The sequence below is a fragment of the Leuresthes tenuis genome, unplaced genomic scaffold, assembly GCF_036924035.1.
Source record: "Leuresthes tenuis unplaced genomic scaffold, fLeuTen1.0.hap1 SCAF_14, whole genome shotgun sequence".
Taxonomy (NCBI): domain Eukaryota; kingdom Metazoa; phylum Chordata; class Actinopteri; order Atheriniformes; family Atherinopsidae; genus Leuresthes; species Leuresthes tenuis.
This window is the reverse complement of record NW_027325368.1, coordinates 18,115,356-18,138,930: the sequence shown is the minus strand read 5'-3', so window position 1 is coordinate 18,138,930 and position 23,575 is coordinate 18,115,356. Positions and strand designations below refer to the sequence as shown.

Here is a 23,575-nt window from a genome sequence, read left to right as displayed (position 1 = left end):
GTCATCTGGTTTAAACTGACAGTCTGCTCCACATCTGACAGCTGATATATGCTGCAGCACAGTCCATTTACTTCCAAATCCTATGCTGCTCCTTCCTTAACTCACACATATTGTTGTTTTGTCACGGAACTCTAACCAAAAAGTTGTGACTTACCACTCTTTCCAAACATTATTATTGAGACTGTAAGGTGATCATACTGAATCAGTTAGACAACTGTCAAACACACTGAAGAAGACTGGGAGGTTAAAATGAAAAATTATAAATAAATAAGTATGACCCTGAGAGAGAGGGACACAATAAATAGAGCAGTGTGTGGTTCTGTCTGATTGAACATGTAGAGACACACCCAGAAACACACACAAACAAAAAAGCCCTTCAGTCTCCCTTCAGGTTGGATTATACTGCATTTGGATCAGCTCATGGATGTTGAGGCTCGGGGAAAAGGCAGCGTAAATCCCACAGCTGAAATTTTATAAAGGCAGTTATGCTCAGAATAGCGCTTGAATAAAAAAAGAAGACACTCCTTCAGACAGGTAGGATTGATGTAAAGCTTTAAAAGAAATGACAAAAATACAAAATTCTGCCAAGTTGAAAATGGATCTTTGTCTACTAACGTCTGAACCATGATTAAATACTACACCATGGATCACAGCTTTATCACAATAAAAAGTAAGCATTCACATTAAGATTATAGTTTACAGTGTGATAAATAACTATTCATATTATTCAGCATGTTCTTAAAAAAAGATGAGTGATGCAGTCCAAAGTCTAACGCTTAAAAACAAGCAAATGTTTTAAACTTCAACATCACCCTCAATTGTATTATTTCTTTGCAAACTTGGATTCCATTGACTGTTGCTGAATTCACTTCAGAGTCAGTTCTCTCATGTCTATCTTTAGCACAGACTTTCTCATGTTCACACAAAGTTGTAAGATCATAGGAACAACATGTACAGCCCAGAATGGCTTTTTCCCCCTTTCCATCAAGACATTACCTATTCTATCTGTTAAAATGAGGAAAGACTGGCACACTCATTGGAAAACAGACTCCTGCTTGTTTCAGAAATGTACCATGTGCCACAAATAGGGCTAAAAATATCTTTGTGGCAGATGACTGAGCCCCTTATTCCAGTTTTCAGTCTCACTTTAGAAAAATCCACCACAAGGTCAATTTTCGACTATTTTAAATCAACATGCTTTCAGTTGTAGGACTCCTCATGGATCCATTTTTTGTATGGGAGCATAATATGGCTTCTAGTGTTTTCTATGTGTAGAAGAGCTGATATGGACAACTATTCATGTGTGTGTCACATGAATGACTCTTTAGTGTAATAACACTAAAGACAAAGTCCTCATGAGTAAATTCGAAGAGCAAACAAAATGCTCCTCCACTCTGTTGTTCCAGAAACTCCTTTCCCCTGAGACAAACACATCACCTCTAACCCATGCACGTGCTCCCATATACTAACCATTGCGGTCGATTGCAAATGGCGTCCCTGCAGTGACAATTTCGTAGTTGCAGATCTGGCTGTACTGTGGTGAACAGTCCTGGTCCCAAGCTTCCACCTGAAATGAGCGACATCCATTTTAACCCTGCAGTCCTTCAATAATATCTTGCAGGAGGATTTATAAAAATTAAATAATAATGTCTACAACTAATTTGCTAAAAATGGCTGTTGTGTCACTGTCACAGTGATTTTAACAAAAAAAAAAGCTATACTTAACATGTAAGAGAGGGATAACAAAATAGGCGCCAACTTTAAAATCTAATATTAGTATACCTGTAAAATACTGTCGTAGATCTTGCCTTCGGTCACTGATGCCTTGTACAGTGAGTCTCTAAATACGGGACTGAACTCATTGACGTCATCCACCTGGATGTGAACCACCGCCCTAATGGAGGAAAAGTGAGAAAATAGTGATGAAAGGAGGACGCATTGCAGGGGAAAAAAGGAAGCATGGATACAAAGTAAAGGGGTAAAGAATAGGGAATATGACAATACAGGAAAAATAGATGGGTGGAGAAAGAAAGCTGAGAAATCTCAGGTCATCACTGAGTACTTATTATTCTGTCAGTCGAATAAAAAAACAAAAAACTTTTTTTTCATCCATGTTACTTATAAAAAATATATCTAGAACTATCCTTGAAAAACAGGACTGAGAAACTAAGGTTAACTAATTGCGTTGGGCTTTGGTTTTATTATGATCCAAATTCAATGGAACATTTATTTCACAGGCACATCTGCTCACACAGATTCACTCATAGCTAATTTTGCACAGCTACAATTTTCTTTCTCCATGTATTTTTTTCTTGAAACTTTTCACCTTTTTTGTCCGACAACCACACTCAAAGATACAGAATCTCATCTGCTGGTAGAAATAAACTTGAAACTCTGAATAAAGTTTTGTGCACTAAAGTGTATGAATAAGGCAATGATGTAGATGTTGGCGCTTTCTTCACCGGTGACCTTCGCTGACAACAACTCACAGTGTATCTGAGAAGGCACATCTGGCTAATTAATGACATTAGCCTAATGAGATCTACTTAGAATGTCACATTGTGATAATGTCACACAGCCACACACACAAACATGCACGCACTTATACTGTGTCGTTCATCTTTCACTAAAGAAATTCATCAGAGATCCCTGAACTGATAAATTTTCCTCTCCTCTTCTTTTTAGTACAGAGCAGGAACCTAATTTAGCAGTTTCTTGTCCCTGGCTGGAGGACCAGAGGGTCTGATTTGCTGCTGTCCACTCTAGTCTGGCTCTCTGTCAATTTAATTCACATAGCACTGCACACACACAGGGACTCACATTATATTGATGGGCTATTAGGAGGACATATCCTTAGACAGATCTGCAAGCCTCAGCTGTGGGTGCTGTACTATTTAGGGGTGAAAGAAAACTTTTTCTCTAAAAAGTAAAAAAAAAAAAAGCAGACACTAGAAAAAGCCTATCTCTATCTCTAATCTTTATAGTTGTTTCTGTCTTTAAATCTGAATCATTGGTGTGAATAGTTTTAAAGGACATAGCAAGAACTGAAGAAGTATGTTGGTAGCTTTACTAACATCTAGTGCGTCAGAGTTGTCAATATCAGCCCTGAAAAAAGAATATTATTGGCAAATAAATTTGAAATTCAATATCTGTTGCAGCACTTAAACAAAGAGTCCAAAAAGTAACAATGATGAGCCATTATAAAGACAACAAAAACGTTTTGAGTGACGTGTTTTCTTAGAGTTAGATTATATTTTAGACCCAAACGCATGAATCAGGGACTTACTTGTGAGACTTTTTCCAGTCAGCACCAGTGGCTCCAGCCCCACAGTCATAGGCCTGGATAATAAAGGTGTACTCCTTTTGGCTCTCACAGTCCACAGGGCCACTTGCTCTTAGGACTCCTTCTCCTGATGTACGATTCAACACCACCGCTTCAAATGGGGCATCCTGACCAAAGATCTTAAAGGCACAAATCTCGCCTGAAAAAAAGAAAAAAAAGAAATATCTTTTCACTGTTGAAATAACACAGTAATCAATCCACAACAGGGCTTGTAGGATTTCAGTGAATCATTTTTTTAAGTGGGGAATATGCCGAAGAATTTCTTCAGTGTGTCAAAAAACAGTATTTTTTTTTCACAAAATATTTATCACAATTTAGACACTTTTGTGACGGAGGGTTGATATTCAAATGCTTAATTTCTTCAGTCTTTCTGTTAACATAGTGAAACAGAGAAATTATCTGCGTGTGCGTGTTCTGAATATGAAACCTTTGAAAGACAAGGAAGATCATGGACATAATAAGTGTCAGCATATCTGCTCTTTGACAGAGAGTGAAAATTTTGCTGAGTGTGTGACTCAGCAGTGAACACTCACTGAGGACAGAGTGTTCTTTATATGGAAACACTTCAAATAACTGATGTCAAAGTCTGAGCTTTCACTTAATGTCATTTCAACAGTCTGTGTCATAGAAAAACTCCAACATAGGAAAGCATTGAATTTAAATGTTGCTTTTCCCCTAAAAATTGTCTGAGATGACATTTGAAGTCTTCTCTGTTTACATCTTTAGACCCCCCCCCCCCCCCCCCCCCCCACACACACACACTTCTCCCCTTACCCCAAAAGTAATTTTCTATAACCCAGCAGTCGCTCCAAAATCGCTCAGACAGCCGAGGATGAATCAAAGTGTGGGTAATGAAGTAAAAACTAACAATAAACACAGATGGCATTTCCTTTACAGCACAGCCATCACTTTAAATTTCAGCCTATGTTTCATTTCTGTACACAGCCCCTTTTCAGCTTGAGCTGTTCTCTAAATAACAGTGTACAGCTCCTGGTGTATAGTTGAGAGAAAAATCATTTCTGATGTCTCCAACTGCACCAGCTCAACAGAGAGTTTTAATCACTGAGTGTATTGTGTTGTGCATCTGTATGCACATGTGGCTCTGAGATAATCTGTGGAGTTCATCCACTGCACAAGTGTTCATTTCAGGGATTTGGGAAATCTTCTTGAAGAGAAAACAAAAAGCTGCAGTGCTCTGACCCAGTGCAGGCTGATATCTCTCAGAACATAGCGGTACAGTGCAAGAAGAGTTCTAGTTTTCATGCTCAGATCTTCTCACTATTTTATTGCACTGTGTTTTCACCAGTTTTCTCTTTCTAACCTCCCTTTACCCTGATTTAACTTTTCCAAATCTCCCTCTCAATTTTCATGATGCCTCACCCATGTGTTACCCTCCTTCAGGGTTCATGTAGATGACAACACAGCTTTGGAATATAATAAGTTTGTATGGAAAAAAAAATACTAAGCAGGAACAGAAGTGTGGGGAAAGGGAGAAGAGCAGTAAGCAGGGCTTTGATCGTGCCTCCACATGAACAGTTTTATATAATCACTGAGAAAGTAAAGTATTAGATGGATCCAAATAAAGTGATTATTGTGTGGTGCTAAGGCCAGGAAAAGGTACTTGCATTTAACAGTTTGGGGTTGGATGCCAATCCATTTTCTGCTGCTCTGTTGTGGTAAATGTATTTTGCTGGATTACATTTTACATGGCACATGACAACATAACAGAGTCACAGAGTGGAGGAGAGGGAATGAGGAGGAATGTGTTGTGCCATTCAACATGTAAACGGTTATGAGAGATGGCTCAGATATATTCACCGAATGCATACTTTACACACATGCACACATACACACATATAAACAAACACTTTTCTTTCCAACTATGGGAACATTTCAACCCACTGTGATGCATAAATAAAATCAAGTCCAATATTTTGGCCTTTACGTCATGAGGGAAAGGGATTACTTTCCCAAGGAAATTAATAAATGTATAGATTTTTGCCCTGGGTAGCTGGCCTGTCGCCATTGCTAATAGAGAAAGAAGTCAACGAGTCAGCAAAAAGTGGCTCAATAATAACAATAATCTAAAATAGATGGTTCTCCACAGGAAGCTTGAGCGGCATAAACTGCATTGACAGAAAATGTCAAGCTGTCAGGAAACATGTATTTCACGGAATGTTAAATTGCCATCATAATGGAGGTGGAAGGGATGAGCACAATTAATGAGAAAATGATTTGCCACAAATCAACACATTGTCACCAGGAGCCAAAACTAATTTGTGTATTGCTAATGTAAAAGGACTTGACAAAGCATTAAATTTCTTTCAATTTTATTTCAGTTTGTTGGATTTACCAAGCGCCAACACTTTGTTTTCAATCTCAACGGGTGATGCATAAAATATGTGTGTATGGAAAGGAGGAATTTCAAATTGGACTGAATCGTATACTTTAACATGATACAGTACCAGTTAAAGGTTTGGAAAAGCAAAGTTGTTGATATAAAAAACAAACAACAAACAAAAAAATAATTAAACAAAACTCCTGCAGAGCACAATTAAATCAGTTTTCACAAAAACTTGCCAAGAGAGAGATGGAACATATTTTTGAATGGGAAAAAATCCCAGTGTCGTGGTCTGCTAAGTGCATGGAGACCTACCCAAAGAAGAACGACCGCATTACTGCAGCAAAATGTGGCTCTTCAAAGTAATGACTGCAGGTAGGGTGCTATGTCTTTTTTTACAAGCTGTTGCAAACTGGACGATTGCAGCTCTTTAAAGTCACACTCCAGCTGTTTTTAATCCCTTTACAACTCATCTGTGTTCCTCAACACCTTTGAAAAAGTGTGAAAAAAATACATAAGAAAAAAAGTCTTATAATCTTGAGAGGTTTAGCACTGACTCTTAGTTTTTTTCCTCATTCAGTGAATGAGGACCTATGAATATGCTACAATAATCGGAGCAGCCACCCCTCTTTAACAGACTGTAGTAGGCAGACTTGTAGGCTTAACCTCTTACTCCGACTCTGTTTAATATACCTAGTTTAGCAATTCTAATAATGGGTGAATTAAGCTGTCAATGTCTTAACCAGAAAGCAATTCTCAAGAGGAGGAAGGTAAGTTATACAAGATCACACGCAAGTGGAAGCAAGTAACTTCCCAGCTAGAGCCTGTGAGTTCCGAGCTCTCAGCCACAGAAAACTTAGTCAGCTTGCTGCTCGACCAGCTCTGGACCCACTCAGCCTTGGCTCTTTGCATGGTCTTGCTTGCAATGTTTCCTCCACCTAGCGTTTGCTAGCTTTGCTCGCTTTAATAGTTTTTTCACAGCAGACACAAATTATCTGGACAGCCCGACCCCGCAAGTTGTCAGAACTGGTTCCTGAAAATAGTCCACTTAGATCATACGTGGTTGTCTGACCTCATCTTTTTGGAGGATGTAGGTGGTGCTCTAAAGATTCAAAGCAGAATTCTTCCAGTCAGGGCAATAGTGATGATTTTGATCATTACATGCTTTGTATCACATAAAGAAATCAAATAGCATCTTTGTTAATAACTTGAATAATAGCAAAGAGGGACTTTGATATTTAGGGAGCAAATATAATTAATGCAAAAGCTTGCTCATAAAAATAACTTTTTTATCTATGTGTATCTAATTTAAAGCTGTGTAAGTTGATGAAAAGTACAGTGACAGCACATATACTTCAAAGTGTCTGTTGTCGGAATGGCGTGGATCTTTTTGATAAAAGAAACTTTTAGTTTTGCTTGAGATTGAAAGAAAAGTGAAACTGAAGTAATAGTTCAGCATGTGAATATAGATATATAGATCAGAGTCTGTCAAGATGACAGAGCTGAAGGTAAATTATTTTGTTATCCGAATGCATAGCAGTATGTTTGAGGACACTGTTTTTAATTGACAGCGTTTCCCTTTTTAAATTTATCATTTCATTAGTAATCTTATTGATCTAATCATTCAGTGCAATCTATTTTACATTATTACTCGTGGGTGTTTTTATGTTCATGTCCTCTTATGTAAGGTGCTTGTAATTTCTTTGAGATTGCAATTTTTTTGTGTAAAAAGTGCTATACAAATTACTTACAAATGACAGAATTACTACTGTATGACCTCTCATGTTAGGAGAACATTATCAGTGCATCTTCAGTAAAGAAATAAATGATGTCGTGCCTTTCCATTAATGGGACCTACAGCTAACATAAGAGATTATAAAAAAGACTATCGTGGAGTGACTCAACATGACTGGGAAACGCTGTTAGGGACAGATTTCTAAAGTGGGCTTCAAACAAACTCACTTCCACTCTCAAGCCTCAACATAGAAAAAGAAAGTTCACACACGCTAATTCCTCCTCTTAATCAAATACTGCTGACAATGCGTCCGGTGTTTTTGTGGGTGTTTTACCGACTTAGTGCAGAATGGGAAACACAGAGGTTCCAATGCTGAGACTTGACATTGAATTTGTGTGTGTGTATGGACGGGAAATGGCGTGTGTGGCAGGGGGGAGCTGTAAGACCTTGATTAAAGTGAGGTTCTAAGCAGACAGAGTATCAGTCAGTTTTAAGCCATGATTCCCTCAGACTTCTGCCTGCAGCACTCGTCTCATTGTCACCCTCCTCTAGTTCAGTTAATGACAGGATTGCACTACATTGCCACAGATGAACTCTTACTGTGTTCACTTTGACATGAAATAAAGCACAAAATATACATGTATATACATGTTTTTCAATTATGAACACTGAGCTCTAAAAATAGGCAATGAAGCCCTAGATTTTTTTCATTACACTGTCATAAGTTGCAGTGGACTTCATTTGACTCAGTTTTTATTTTTCCCTTTATAACATAGTGAAAAACAAGAAAAAGACTCCATCAGTACAAGATCCTTGGTGCAGAGGTGGCTTTTAACAGTGTCTTAAATTGTCACTAAAAAAAAGAGCTGCTTACAGTAGTAGAGATTTGGTGACTGTTTTTTTTTATATTCTATGCAGCTTTTGTGCAGTCCCTTGTACTACATCTGGTGGCATGTGAAACACATGCTTGTTTATTGTCTAAATGTGTTGGAATTCATCTCTTGCTACAGTGCTGACTTACTCCAACTGCCCCTGCAAACATCTTCTCATACATATAGATCAGATACCATCGCTCTGTATAATGAAAATATCAAAAATACCAATATTAACTGAGCATTAGTCAGAAAGAACCACCCAGCAACTAATTTTACTGCGCAGTTGTGGTTTTATAAGATGAGGGTAGGAAGAATGCAAAAAGGAGGAAGATAAAAAATAAAACAAATGAAAGGTGCATGGCCCATCAATTAGCTTTTTCTTTGCTGGCTGTAATTTGATTTTATCATTCACAGTATTAATACTTTGCTGAAATGCTTGGTGAGTTCACAATGAGAACAGAGACCAGCAGAAAGATAAGCTGTCAACTGTGGCTCTCCGGATGTCTGTCCCTGCCTGAAATATACAAATGTTTATCTGCACTCAAAAGTTTATCAACCACTTTACACCGAAAAAAAAGGACCACTCTGCAAAAATGAAAATTACACTGATTGGAAAGTTGGCAAAGGGCAAAAAACATCCTATCACTAAGAAATAGTCATTTCCGTCGAGCCAGCATAGACCCTTACAATAGTTTCGTATGCAACAAATGGATGCTTTTAAATGTAATGGAATGTAAATTAAATGTAAATCTTTCTTTCCTGAATATTAAGAAATATGGCAAATGTGGAATTGTTTGAATTCTCCTCTTTACCGCAGACTCTAAGCACAAAGGCAAAAACTGCAAGAGAAAGGCTTTTAAAATGTTACCGTGTGGTACCGTGACTACTTTGATAAAAAGCTATGTCTGCTATTCTATTAGTAAATATGCATGTTTCCATTGTGGTGGATGTCAGAGGCTACAATAATTATTTGGGTTTAGAAACTCTAGTCGTGAAATTCTGAACTTTTTTTTAAACATAATTTGATAACAATGTTTAAGAAATGCTATTTTAACTTAATCAGTCTACAGGACTTGTTTCCAAATGCATCAGGCATGTTCTGATGATTTGTGGTGAAAATGCAAGGAAGGTTAACTTTTGCAACCTAGGTCATATCATGCTGGCACACAGCTGGACAGTGAAACGCCTCTCTTTGTGGTGCAATGTTCTCCCTCCTCGTTCACTGTTACCATACAAATCATTGTCCGCTAAATCTCCCTATGGATCTTTTGTAGTTGGATGAGGGTTTCATTAGCATCTTTAGAAATCCTACCAGCAGTTCTTTGAAGTAACTTCCACAACTGCAATTTCCTAATCACATTACAAACTAAAGAAATTATCGTATGATTTTGTTAACATCTCATAAATCATGCCTGCTTTGTGGAAATTGTAGCAGCTGCTACCAGGAGCCCATGTCTGCTGATTGTGGGGCAAGGTTTGAGATCCCAAATCATTTACAAAGCTTTGAACATTGCATCAGTTGGGGCCTGTACTACAATGCAGGATTTTGGGCTTTGCCAGATTTAACCCTGGATTTGCAGGGACATGAATGTGGCTTAACTTTTTACAGGGGTACATCACGACGGAAACTATGCACACCTAACTCGCTCGCGAACAGGTTGTGTTTCAGATAAGAGATAAACATAAAAAAAAACCTGCCCAGAGAGTAAATAAAAAGAATAAAAAGAAAAATAGAAAAAGGAATTACATACGTGAAATAGAAACGGATTGAAATACTAATTTTACTAGTCACCCTTATTACATTTGCAGGTAACAATAAGAATTTTAATTTAAAAAAAAAAAAAAAAACAAACTGGGAAAGTAAAAGATTTCCTTGCTGTTCATGAGCACAAACCACTTTCAAGCACTCTTTCAGATAAACTGATGAAATGTTGATGTGAGGGAAAGGAGCCAATCGAATTCTAGTAGTGAGCGAACCTTTGTTTGGCAAACCTTTATATACGAATATTTGGTGTAAAAAGCATATATCCGTCAGCTCTAGTAGCCATTGTAACTCCTTGTCAGTTAATGAAAGACATGAAGGAGCAATTCATCTGAGTCTCCTTTAGATAGCAGGCCACTTCCTTATTGTATTTGGGAGGTTGTCACACCATTCATTCGACCTCTGGGTGACAAACTAGCAGCTCACACAGGCAGGAGGCCTTTGCACACGCACACAGACAGACGGACCCAGACAAACAGAAACACAAAAAGGCAAATATACTTTCAGGTTATCTTTTCACACAGGTCTGCTGAAGCCTTGAACAAGACAATAAAAGAATGGGGAGAAATCATTATTGCAGACAATACACATTCACTCCTGCTGGGTGCTTTTGGTGGTCTGTGACGCAATTAGTTTTAATTGCAGCCTCTGAAGTTATGGGATTGGAATTCATCAGATTAACTCTCTTGTCTCTTCTCTTGCCAGTTAACTTAACTACTTGAAGATGTGTGACTTTCCTGCTAAAGTAGACAGCAAAGAAAAACATCAAGTAATTAAAGCTGTTACCTACTCAAGAGAGAGAAAAGCATACAGAATTTAAATTGGAATATTTAGAGGACATTGGTGATTTATACATGCTGTATTTGTGTATTGACGGTTATCAGAGATGTACTTTCAATAAGTACTTCAAACCAAACACTTTTTCCAATTTTTCATTCTCGAAACAGCACATGGTAGTCTGGCAGTGTGTTTCACCTTGGACAAACTAAGCACTTTTTTTTTACTTTGGCACTTCACAGCCACAAAAAAACCAGATAATTAAATTAGAATGATATTATTAGAATAAACAACAAAAAAACCAGATCATAAAATAATGATACAAGTGGTATGAACACAGAAGAGGTCAAAGAAGTGGATTAAAAAGTGACTCAGGGGAGGAGAGCCAGCTGAGGGAGATGGAGGTGGAGGAAGGCTATATAGAGATGAGAACAGTGTGTGAGATAACTAATGCAGTTATAAATAGCACTAGCAACCTCTTGAGTACATCAGTGTGCCTCTCCTCCTCTTCCTCACCTTCTCCTCCCCATGCTCCTTCTTCCTTCCTCGGCAGCACAATTCACAGCAGTAAGCAATTATTTGGCTCTTAACATCAGCAGTCAGATGCACCACTCAACCTTGCCCTCCTTTACCTCTGACACACCTCTTACACTCTTGTAGCTGCCCTTTTTTTCTCCTTCCTCACCTCCCCCTGGGTCTCTCCAACAGATGCTATTTGCAGGAGCTCCGAGGGCCTCCCGTTGACAGTTAAATGGCTTTCTGAGCAAGGGAAATGTTACAGTTGGGGAAGGCATGTATGTGCATATGCGTACTATGTGCAGTACGATCTTTCATTTCACCAGGAGACCCTGTCTTCAAATCATCTCTGAGCAGTCAATTGTGTGTGCAAATGTTGTGTTCATTTGGCTCATGCACAGTGAAAGAAAAAAAGCTTAGATGCTGTACTATCGATAGTTAAAAAAATTGATGGATAGGAAAGTTTAGACAGGTCTGGGTTTTTTTTTTCATTTAATGAGGCGATCAGTCAGATTTCTCAGAGAAGCAAACAAGATGCCAAATAAACACTCATCGCTACTGTGTGTGGCAATCTGTTATATGCGACAGCATGCTGCCCAGACTTGTGCTGTGTTGACCTAGTTGGACTGCCAACACAAATTCCTACATAAAGCACCAGTATGTTCATAGAAACAATATGAATAATTATGAAGACACTGATAATCCACAGGAGATGCTCCACTCCCCATCAACATATTTATTCCCTTTTCATCCAAATCACTCATACGCTGGCCGACAAATTATTTTGTTTCTATTCCTTCCTACATTTTTGACACCTCTCTGCTGAACCACAGGCTGACGTGGTCACACCCCTTCAGGTACAGCAGGGAGCCTCCGTAAGCCTTTGAGCTGTAAATGTCACAGTGGCTCTCACTATGGCCAATGTCAGTTCACAGAGAAGAGGAGGACATGGCCCAGTGGTTTGGAGCACACATACAGTCTGAAAGAGTCTCCTGCATTGTGTGTTTCATGTTTCTTTGCACACAAACATATATTCCCCAACAGAAAGTTGTGTACAAAAGTTATCAAATCACCTTATGAGAAAGGACTTAAATAAGCCAGTAAGCATCGGGAATATTAAGTATACACACATACATATACACATGCAAATGAACTATTACCTTAAAATAAGTATCATATATATATATATATATATATATATATATATATATATATATACATATTTTAGGCTAATATCAACCTAAATGATACAAACCTAAAGTTACACGCTCACTGTGGTGACCAGATAGAGCATAATTAGTTCCCAAAAAGCACAGCATGTTGACCACATTGGTTCTGCCTTTAATCAGCTCAACAAATGATTAATTGAAAAGAAAAAATATATCCTTATCATATATGTTGTTCAGATATTGCAGCCCCTTAAACTGAATTTGGAGTTTGTGACTAAATAAATCAAATATTTTCATTTTTACTACTCAAGTGTAGATAGATTGTAAGCTGATTTATGGCCGCATTTCACACACTTCACCTAATGAACTGACACTACAAAACATCTTCTTCATAAAGTCATATTAACTATGACTTTAGCTATTAATTACCTCCTTTTAACTTTTATCATCTTTTACTTTCATGGCAATAAAGTTACAGTTTGCCGTTTCATAACATTTATTCTAACTTATCTATTTTTGAGCTCCACTAAATTTCAAATGTGAAACTAGATCCCATTCTAAAAACATCAAAATTCACAATGAAACTACAGCTTAGCTGCACAGTGATTTTATGGCAGAAACGCACAGTGTAAGCAGACTCAGAGAAAAGCCAGACCGAAGCTCTATCTGGCAGTCATCATGAAGCTATAAAGTCTGGTTAAGTGGCCTCCTTGTAGGACTGTTACTTGCAATTCATTGTCCAACATGTGACACAGCATTGCAATCTATATGCGGCCTTTAGTCTTTTACAAGATGAAATACAGCATTAAACCCTCTCCGTGTTTTTGACAACAAATCAGAATGCACTGTGATACCTAGTGCAGCATCTATTTGGTCAAATGTAAGTATGCAAGGGAGAAAATTATATTAAAGGAAGTGCAGTGGGGGAGTAGTTTACATACTAAATCTGTTACCTGCAAAGTTGTATGAAACACATTGACAGAGAGTGGAACGAACACACATACATGCATACAAAGGAATAACTTGATAAACAAATAGACGTAAGCAATTGCTATCTTTTTATATATCGGGCCCTCTCAATCAAGAAATGCTAAAGGAAAACTTGTTACTAACCACCCCTTCAGCTACCGTGTGGTCCATCACCACAAATACAGGTTTGTTGCGCTCGCAAAATGTCTGACATTCATCTACACCGTCAGCTAAACGTATGAGTTTGTTTGGTGTTACACCAGAGACGCTTTGGGAGTCAGGACCGGCCATGCAAAAATTCATAGAGAGGAAAGTGTCAGACGAACAGGACACAGAGTTATTTGAGTCTTTTATAATTATTGCAGTTTGGCGTTTACTGCTTGATGTGTTTGTTGAGCTGCTGACAGCTAATTCTGCGAACAGTCTGCACAGCACAAACTTTAGCAGATGTACATCTGTCAAGCTTATTCATTTCGCCTTTTTTTTTTTAGGATGAAATGTATCATCTGTTCCGTGTTAAAATATTGTATAAGTTAAATAAAACATAATATCTATGAAATCTGACAGGTGACAGTGAGACCCACGGGAGACCTTCACATACTAATGCCCACCTATTAAAATGACATAAGTAAGCCATCAGTTAGGCAGGCCAACTGGAGTTTTGGGCATTTGAATAAGACATTCATCAGGAAGTTAAATTCATAGAAAACATTTTGCAAGGGGATAATGAGCAGTGCTGTTTTGATATGCTGAGGTTAAGATAACCTAATCTGTCATCTTTCATTGATCTCCGTATGCCAGTTATGTTCGTCATAACAGGCGGCATGCGGTAGCTCAAGCATGTGACACTGTCATGTTTGATCATTTGTTTGCTCTTCGGCAGAAATAAATTCAAACTTGTCTCTCTGTTCTTAGAGAGAACAGCTCCGTCCATTTAAACAGATCAGCTAATATGGGTTACAGTGTGAGACTGGGGAGGAGCAGCAGTAACAGCAGATGACTTTAAACTGACATGTCTGTTTTGTCTCTTAAAAATTCTACGTCTATTTGGTGAGGAAGAAACAAAGTCTTTAAAGAAAACATCAGTCAGATACGAAGCACATGAGTGCACACTCTGATGGAGTGAACATTCTCTCTACCGTTTGTCTGGAATCACGCAGGGGTGTAATGGGAAATTTGACTTGTAGGAATTACCAGGAGGGGGTTGAATTTTCATTTTTTGTTCCCCCACAAAATAACCCAGGACTTAGAAAACTCCCTCAATAACTTTCAGACGTTGTGTTTGATTGGTTCAAAAAAACTTTTTCTTTTCAGTTTTACTAACAAGGCAATGTCAAAACCTATTTACACCCTTTGTCTGTAATCAGGAACAAAGCCTTTGCTTGCCATTCCAACACTATTTCATCAGTTACTTGTTGGAAGGTTTGAGTTTTTCTAACAAGAACCCTGATGTTTTGAATATGAACACAAGCATTTCAGGGACAAGCATCTGCAAGACAGTCTCCAAGGCTGATCTCCAAGGACACTGAATGAGAAGGACTACACCTCAGATTAAAGGTATACAGAAATTTGACTTGGCCATCAGTTTAGTGGGTATATGTATATGTATGTATCAGATATATGAGTATATGTATCAGATGAGTATATAGTTAGTTGGACACAGGCATGCATCTTTTATTTGGTGGAAGAAAAGAGAGACACTTAGGCCCAAGAACACCCCATTCTAAAGCGCTGGGATGGAAATGTTATCCTTGGGTCTTTCTTTTTTCATTTTTTCCCCAGCCATTGGAGTTGGCAACCATGTGAAAAGAGAACTAAAAATAGAGAGGAAAACAAAATAAGACAGGTCTCTGTGTTCATTGCCAACATCTAAACCAATATCTAAATCTCTTTTGCCACTTAAATATGTGAATTTCAGTCAGAAGAAACCTTTTGTGTTAAACAGAGTTTAACATCAGAGTTAAACACAAAAGATCATAATTTGGCATTGGTCTGAATAATCTTTTTCTTAACTGGACATACTTAATCAAGCGCTAATAAATGTTGAAAGCTTCTTTTCAATAAGCAAATATAAAATGCAGATTCTTTATATCTGAAGCCCTGCGCTGCCCATCACTGCAGTGGCTTCACGATAACAGTGGAGAAGAAACTGGCATTGATGACCACTTGTTTTGATCATATGTACTGATACAGAGACAGAACACTGCATATATAATGTACACAAATTTAGAGACTCCAAATGAACTTTCACCTTATCACAATCATTACACATAACACCTAACCCAGTTGGACTGCGAGTTAGCAGAATCCTCACTTCACAGCGACAGCCCACGTTGTGATACAGTCAAATGACACAAAAAGGTCAACAAAAGGTCTTAGAAGGGCAGGACGGGGCTGGTACTAGATTGTCTTCAGTTGTTTATACCAAGGGAGGTAGAGAGACAAAAATGAGGAAGATTTCCTTATTCCCCCTTCTCTCTCTCTTTGAATGTTTCTCATTTCATTTTCACATCTCACAATTAGCAGAGACAGAGAAATATTCAAGAGTGTAACACCGGATGAAAAATAATTAACTCTGCTGTTTCAGCTATATTAGAGATCCAGGTGCAATGTATGTGGACAGCAAAACACTGGATTCATAGACAGTAGGTTTATATTTTAGCTAAGACTGTAGTAAACTAGCAAGTTTTTATTTGAACACAAGATGCTTTTTCACTCATTCTCAGCCCATTTTCAGAGGATTGTGTTTTTGTTTGTTGAGTCACTAAACACTGACCTATGAATCACTTAAGCATAAATAAGGCACTTCAAACTCAAAGCACAGTCTACAGTCCACACATAAAAGGCAACTTAACAAAGGACTGATTCTTTAACTGTATCTTAAAGAACTTTGCTACTAACAGCCTGTTATGAGGGCAAAATGTTTTTGTATCTACAAGCTGAGTACTGAGTAGAGAATAAGCAGACAACTTGGCATAGCTCAGCAAGAGGTGCTGTTTGTCCTTAAATAATCTGAAGAAACTGGACAAGTGTCAAAAGAAGAGGAGGCAGGCTTACAAAACAATTTACAGGAGGTATCTGAGAATGCTGTCCTCAAGAAAGGAAAAAATCCAACAGAAAACCTGCCACAGGAGCCTGAGAGACACATCTCACCTCTCAGTGGGTCCATCTACTTTTTGTCAAAGCCTCATCAGAAATGGTCGTCTTGGAAGAGTGGCTTCCAAGAGGCTATTCTTAAGGAAGCAAAGCAGGAAGAAAAAGGCTGATGTTTGCCAAATGACAAATGAACTGGATTTAAAATCAGTGGCAAACGGTCTTATGGAGTGACGAATCCTCCCCAGAGCCCAAGCAGTTTGGGAGCATGTTGACAGAGAATAGAACAAAAGGCAGCCAACATCCAAAGAGGAGCTTTGTAATGTCCTTCAAGGAGCCTGGAGAACTATTCCTGAAGACTACTTAAAGAAATTACAAAACAGTTTATCAAAGAGGGTTCAGACTGTGTTGAAGAATGAAGGGGGTCATAGAAACTACTTTTTAAATGTCAATCCTGGTATTTTTTTGTTTCACAGTTCTTCAAAATAAACCAATTCTCAAACTGCATTCCTAAAATTCTTTGAAGTTTTGCAGATAAGGTCAAAGATAATGAGATAAAATCTATTTATGGTGTGACTAATACTTTAAAAGCATTTTCAAAATACAAATAGAACCATAGCATATTGTGACTGTAAAAAACTATTCACAGAAATGTCCAGCCACAGTGCACCGCCACGGAAGGAAACCGAGTCATTTGCAGCTTCAGAAGCAACAAAAGTGGCTGTTAGTATCTGTTTGGTAGAATTCTGACTTAGCACTGTTCAGGACTTGACTGATGGCCCTCATTGCCCTCATCCATTACTCTGTCACTCGACTGGAATTGCCCTTCAAATGTTCTGGTACTTTGGGAAAAGTGAGCACTCCCCCATTTTGTCCATAGAGTGAAAGGAGGGCACAGTAGCAGGTGAAGATGCATAAAAATCTTATTTTACTTGCACAGCTGTCAGATCCAGTGGGACCATCTCAGATATGATGTAGCCCTTTGCTGTGAATGAAATGCCAAAATATGAGCAAAATTGTCAAAGCAGATAAATTTGTAATGACAGTGGAGGTGGAAAAAAAAATGGGAAAATGCTGAAAACAAACAAACCAGGACAGCTTACAGAAAAGAAGGTCTCTGTCTAACAGTTTCTGGTTACAGCTTTGAATTATAGCAGTAAGAACTCATGGGTGAGCAACAAGCAAGTGTTGTCTCTCCTACATCTTGTCCTCTGCGCCGGGTGGGCCTGGTAGTGACATGACAGCTCATTTCTACACACTATTAATAACAGAACCCCATTTTCTAGTGCTGGCTATAATCTATCAATCTACATCCAAAATGGCTATCACTCCCTCACCAATTTACAACCCACTGTGTGAGACGTAAAAAAGGATAATGGGTTGAAAATGAGCAAGTTACAATCATCAAAGTGTTACAATTGACCCTTGAGACACTTTAGTCCTGTAGAAACAAGTAAGTGTTTCTTGTGTGGTTGAGGTACTTAATTAGGAGAATACTGTGCCATGAAGGTGAAATCTGATTTATTGAGGAGCTCATAGCAAACTCAAAGATGAATGGCAGTAAGCTGGGAGACGCTGCAGTGCTGAAAGGCTTATCAAAAGAGAAGGAGGATAAAATATCTAAAAAAGATAACTATGATATGGAAAAAGTTTTAACAAAGGCACATTTATCACTGTGTTGTATATACTCTACTTTAAACAATATTCTACAGGATTACGAATGAGAACATACACAGTGTTACTATATCTGATAACAGGCCTGAACATGTAAGGAAAGCACTTTCAGCAAAAAAAGTTAGTATCAAGATGCTCAGGTCCACAAAAGCTTGGTTACATTTAAACTATGACCATTTAGGGAATAACATAGACACTTCACCGCTCTGTATAAGTCATGTATCTGTTTTGTCTCAACCCGAGCTTCCTGCTCATATCAAATTGTCCTGATGGAAGACTTCTGTTATCTTCTTCTCTCTTTCTTTAGAAAAGAATCATGCATAAGTATTGTCACAAACAGGGTAAAACTAGTCTTCGACAGACTTCCTGGTTAAATGGTTTCAGAGGATAACGCATAATTGCATTTTGACTGAGTTCAATTCTGCTTTAGTTGCACAAAATTACAACAAAATTGATCCCAGGGCTCTTGACCAATAAAGTTCAGTTCGGTTCCATTTGTATGCAGTCTAATTCATAATATCCTGTCCAATTAAATTAAATTCATGATGCTGCTACTTCTATTATCTGAAGGAACTGACAGTAGGAGCTTTAGTTTCCTACACAGTATGAACAGAAGAAATTGTAACGGCAGAAGTGACAATCTAACACAATGAAAACATAACCGGGAGCGTTACATGTGAAGACATATTTACAATCTGACCTAAACTGCATCTTTGCCTCCATGCAGCACATTTGTGATGATATTTGTACTTTCTTTTCTGGTTTGGATGATGGTTCATGTTGGCATATACTAAGCCCAGCTAACAAATTATTAGTTAGAGGGGAAGACTTCTATTTGTGTGGGGAATTTTGCCAACATCATTTCACAACAATAGCAGAGCAAACGGGGAAAATCTAATGTCAAAATTTTCCAGAAGAAGCTTGACTGCAAGAAGAAGGGCTCCATCTGAATAACAAGACAGCCAGCAGTGAATCTGATTGCAGAAAGACAGTTTTGAGGTAAAGCAGAGCATATTTGCCCACAAGCAGAGACGTCTTGAATGTGTGGGCATGATTTCTTGAGGGAGAGCAGTACAATATCAGAGGATGAAAAAAATAAATTAAAAGAAAAAAAGATATATAATATACCCCCATGCTCTTCACTTCAGTGCTTAATAACTCAGATTGGGCTAAGAAAAATTACCAGTATTTCTGGGTTGTGAGTATAAGCAGGTTGTAAGGTAGAGTTTTAACTTTATTAGTGGATTAAGTGCCTGTTCTCTACTTGTGAGTTCCACAACAGAATAATATTTTTTTAACGCAGTGATGCCTGATTGAGGTCATTCAGTTTTTGGTACCATCTTTTGGTACCATCATGTACCAAAAATCTTTTTAAAAAGTAGTTTTATGTAAAGAAATGTCATTTTAAATGTGTTGCAGAGTGCAGCATATGAAACTGTAGCACAAACTGCACATTGCAACCAATTGAAAACCACCCCATCGCCCGCCTCCAAATTTGAGGGGAAAGTTACAGCAGCTTTGTGGTTTCTTCCTTCAGAAGATGTAGAAATACAACTGTGTAAGACAGCGCCACAAGGAGTATGATCGGCAACCTCTGAGGTTATGAAATGAAATCTACACCAATAAAAAAAATGTCCATGAACAAAATATTGCATTCTGCAAATGGATCTCCCTAACTATGTGATAATGTAAAGCCTCTATGTACAACAAAGCCTCTTTTACCCATGGCTTATTTGACCTCACTTTGACTTTCTCTGTCTCTCCACTACAGATGTTAATCTCAAGCTCTCTGAAGCTGAAACATCACTGAATACAAAGTATGTTTGTCTTTCACCTTGAGAGACGAGACAAAGATAAATGTGATTTAAATCCGTTTGATTTAAAAAAAATATGTATGTACATTGTTTCACGTACAATCTAGGGTATTGATCATCTGTGCTTTACCAATTAACAGTATCTTGGCTGTTCCTCAGCACTCTTATGGACAGAGATCTCAGATGTTTTTTCTGGAAACTGTTGGAGCTGCTTTCCCAGTTTGGCGGTCATGGCCACAAGCACTCCAATTATCACTGGCACCGCTTTGCCTTTTCTACTTTGTCCTTCAGTCCTTGGTATTTTTCAAGCTTTTTGAGTTCTTTCCTCTTGATGCTGATGTCACTTGGGACTGCTACATTCATCACGACTGCCTACTTCGGTAGTTCATCAACCATCACAATACCCAGTTAGTCAGACTTCACCCATTTATCATTCTGGATCTGTAAGTCCCACAGGATCTTGGCTATTACATTCTCCCCCACCTCCTAAGGTATATCCCACTTTGACTTTGGGACTTCCAAACCCAGACTCAGTATAAATATTAGGATGTTCCCCATCTGCTGCTCCTGGTAACTTGTGTAGTTGTTTTTGAAATGGCCTCAGTCATTGTTTTCCACAGTCCTACAGAGTTCTTAATGAAGGATCTTAGTCTACTGTTGATATCGTGTAGAGTTCAGAGTTCAGAGTGCATCATTGAGTCGTAAATTTTCTTTTAATCAGTCCATGCAGTGTACAGATTTGTCTGTCTAATCCTATAGTTTTGCCAATCAGTAGCTGGCACCTCTGGTATAACTTCCAATTTCCTCTTGGGCTCTGCTCATCTGTTGAGTGATGAGCTTACTCATCCTATTCACTATGGAGCCTGACAGTGGCGTCATGTTTCGAAAAGGCAGGGGATTTTTTTCCACTGGGGGTTGGAAGGCATTGCCCTATTCTGGAGGTCCTTATGAAGAGGACTGTCCTGCCTCAGGGTAACAATCTGTGGTGGTTCCCATCCATCAGCACCTGGTTCATTTGTGCTGCTGGTCTTTCATGAAACACAGTTAGTTTCTTTGGCCAGTCGGTGTTTATCATGTCAGGACCTGGTGCAGTACAGCTCTTCTTACTTTATCTTGGACTTGGATGTCTGCCATTGTATACACAAACACACATGCGCACACACACACACATATATATATATGTTTCTATAGACAGACTGGCTTGTTGTGTGTTTTGGTTGTTTTTTTCTGTGCAGAATGAATATGTTTGTCTGTGTGTTGGATCTGTGATGGGCTAAAGGCATCTTTCCCAGTGGCAGCTGATAGACCTCACCCTGGTACAGAATAGAGCTGGTATGGAAACTGAATGGATGAATTAGGTTTGTTTCATATTAGCAAGGCATGGAAAAAATAAAGTACCCTTTTTGTGTTACCAAAAGGTTTTTGGTAACTCAAGGCTTTAAGGCTCTTGATCCCAAAGTTGATAGAATTTAATAGAATCAAAGTACTTAAGTACATAAACTGGATGATGACCATAATGAATAAAAAGAAGGAGTTGAATGCTTAGGGTAGAAGCTTAGAAAAATGGGAACAAGCTTGGATGAAAGAACAGAGGTTCTGTTGGGTTGTAATGATATAGATATGGGTTGAGGCTAAGAGTTAGGACAGTGGAAGGGTCATGAAGGATTTAGGATAAAGTTAGTCTGACCTAAGTAGATATCATATATAGGTCAAAACGGCACATTAATTTCTTCTTTTGCTCGCATGAACAAAGCAAATGAAGTGAGGAAGATATGCAAATTGGTGTCTAATTGGCCTGTCAGGGGGTTGAAGCTCTGTCAAACCTCTGTCAGACAGAAGAGTGCCAGAGTCTGAGAGCACACAATTACTGGATTGGTTTCAGCCGCTATTCACTGAACATTTCATTAAGTAATTTCAACTTCTACCAGGACCATGGGTCAGTGCTTAGAGCAGATTCTTTCAGCTGTCATTTTGAGAAAGCAGAGACAGTGTCTCTACACTCTACCTCCCAACCTGTCTCCGGCTCTCTCTACCAAAAACACTGATTCTATAAGAAAACGAGTTTTCAATGTTATTATTGTTTTATTATTATCATTATCAACCCCTTCCCATTCCTGGACATTTTGCCTAAATTGCCTATTCATGGCATACTCAAAGTAAATTGAGAGCTGTTCCAAGACATTATGGAGTAGATGCTGATTTTGGTCTTTTTAGCCAACGTGCTCAAACATTTGTCATTCAGTCCAAGTAACAGAGTGTTTACTTTCAAAAGTCTGTGAATAAGACATGGCAGCTTTTACAGGCCCACATGAGGTGCCGCTGTAAAAGCTAATGATACTGGCTTAGTCTTAAAATTCCCATTTTGAGAACACTGACACGCAAACAAGACTTTTGGGAGAGAATATTTGTTGGATGAGTCACAGCTGCCGTCTGCACGGTGATGAAGGAGCCGTCTGTGGGAATATTTTGAAGAAACTAATTTTAGGGGATAAAAGTTTTACTGAACCCTTGATCAATGAAAAAAAGACTATTGTTGTCAGGAAAATAGTGATCAGTGGAAATATCGGTCAGCACTGGTTGTACCCGCTGTGGTCACTGTATTGTAGAATGCTTTGCATTAATCAAATAATAATAATATCAGCTTTTCAACTGCATGTTGCATGTGCCCCTTTTTATAGGAAACACTTGAGTATGAAGCAAAATAGTCTAGCAAACAGCGCATGGGCAACTGGGGTTAAACAGCACCTGCTGGATCATGTCTTTTACACATAAGAAATACCACTTAATGTTATAAGCTAAGGGGATGATAAATCACATTTTATAACCCCATAGAAACTCATAAACACAAGCTCACACAAAACACACACAACTTCAGCTTATAATGAGTAACTTCACACGCATACAAAGAGGCAAAAGAGAAATTGAAAATCACATAGTGTCAAGAAATGAGAGAAAGATCCAGTGGAAAATCGAAAAAATGGGGTAATAAGCTGGTAATGGAACGGGCAGGGTTCTTCATAAAAATCAATCAGAGGCTAAGAGGTTGTTTGACGCTGTGAGCAATTTGACATTGCACTGATGACAGAGCTCCAGTTGAGCTTTACTGAACATGTAATTACTCTGACCATCTTATAAGAATCCAATTAGCTTGCCTCAACAGTGGTGAGGCAGGGTGATTCCCACCACAAGAAAAGACCAGGTTTCAATGTTTGTGGTGTTTTCCCGGAAAAGTGTGATTGAAGATTGTAAGTAATCACTTCAGTCACCAGATAAGGGCGCATTTTCACATTAGACTCGATGAATTTCTTTGTTACATATGTTTTAGCTTCTCTGAAACAAAACAAGAATGCAATCAGGTTCAGCTTGTAGACTCTGTCGGTTAAGCAAGAAATTACAAAACTAGTAACACTGTGCAAGACTAAATAAGTAAATACAGATGGGCTCCACAGGGAAAAGAGCAAATCCAATTTCATTTTAACTTTGAAAACCAAGGGCTGCAAGCTGAAT

At 38.4% G+C, this 23,575-nt stretch overlaps 1 protein-coding gene across 1 annotated transcript in view; it reads right to left on the bottom strand.

Moving 5' to 3' along the window:
• The window catches only part of clstn2a (calsyntenin 2a), a 132,788-nt gene that overhangs the window by 39,132 nt on the left and 70,081 nt on the right, over window positions 1–23,575 (bottom strand). The window contains exons 3-5 of the mRNA XM_072364259.1: window positions 3,287–3,482; window positions 1,783–1,894; window positions 1,471–1,567 (exon numbers count right to left, since the gene is read on the bottom strand). Coding sequence (XP_072220360.1) covers window positions 1,471–1,567; window positions 1,783–1,894; window positions 3,287–3,482 — 405 coding nt within the window. The remainder of the gene's footprint in view (window positions 1–1,470; window positions 1,568–1,782; window positions 1,895–3,286; window positions 3,483–23,575) is intronic.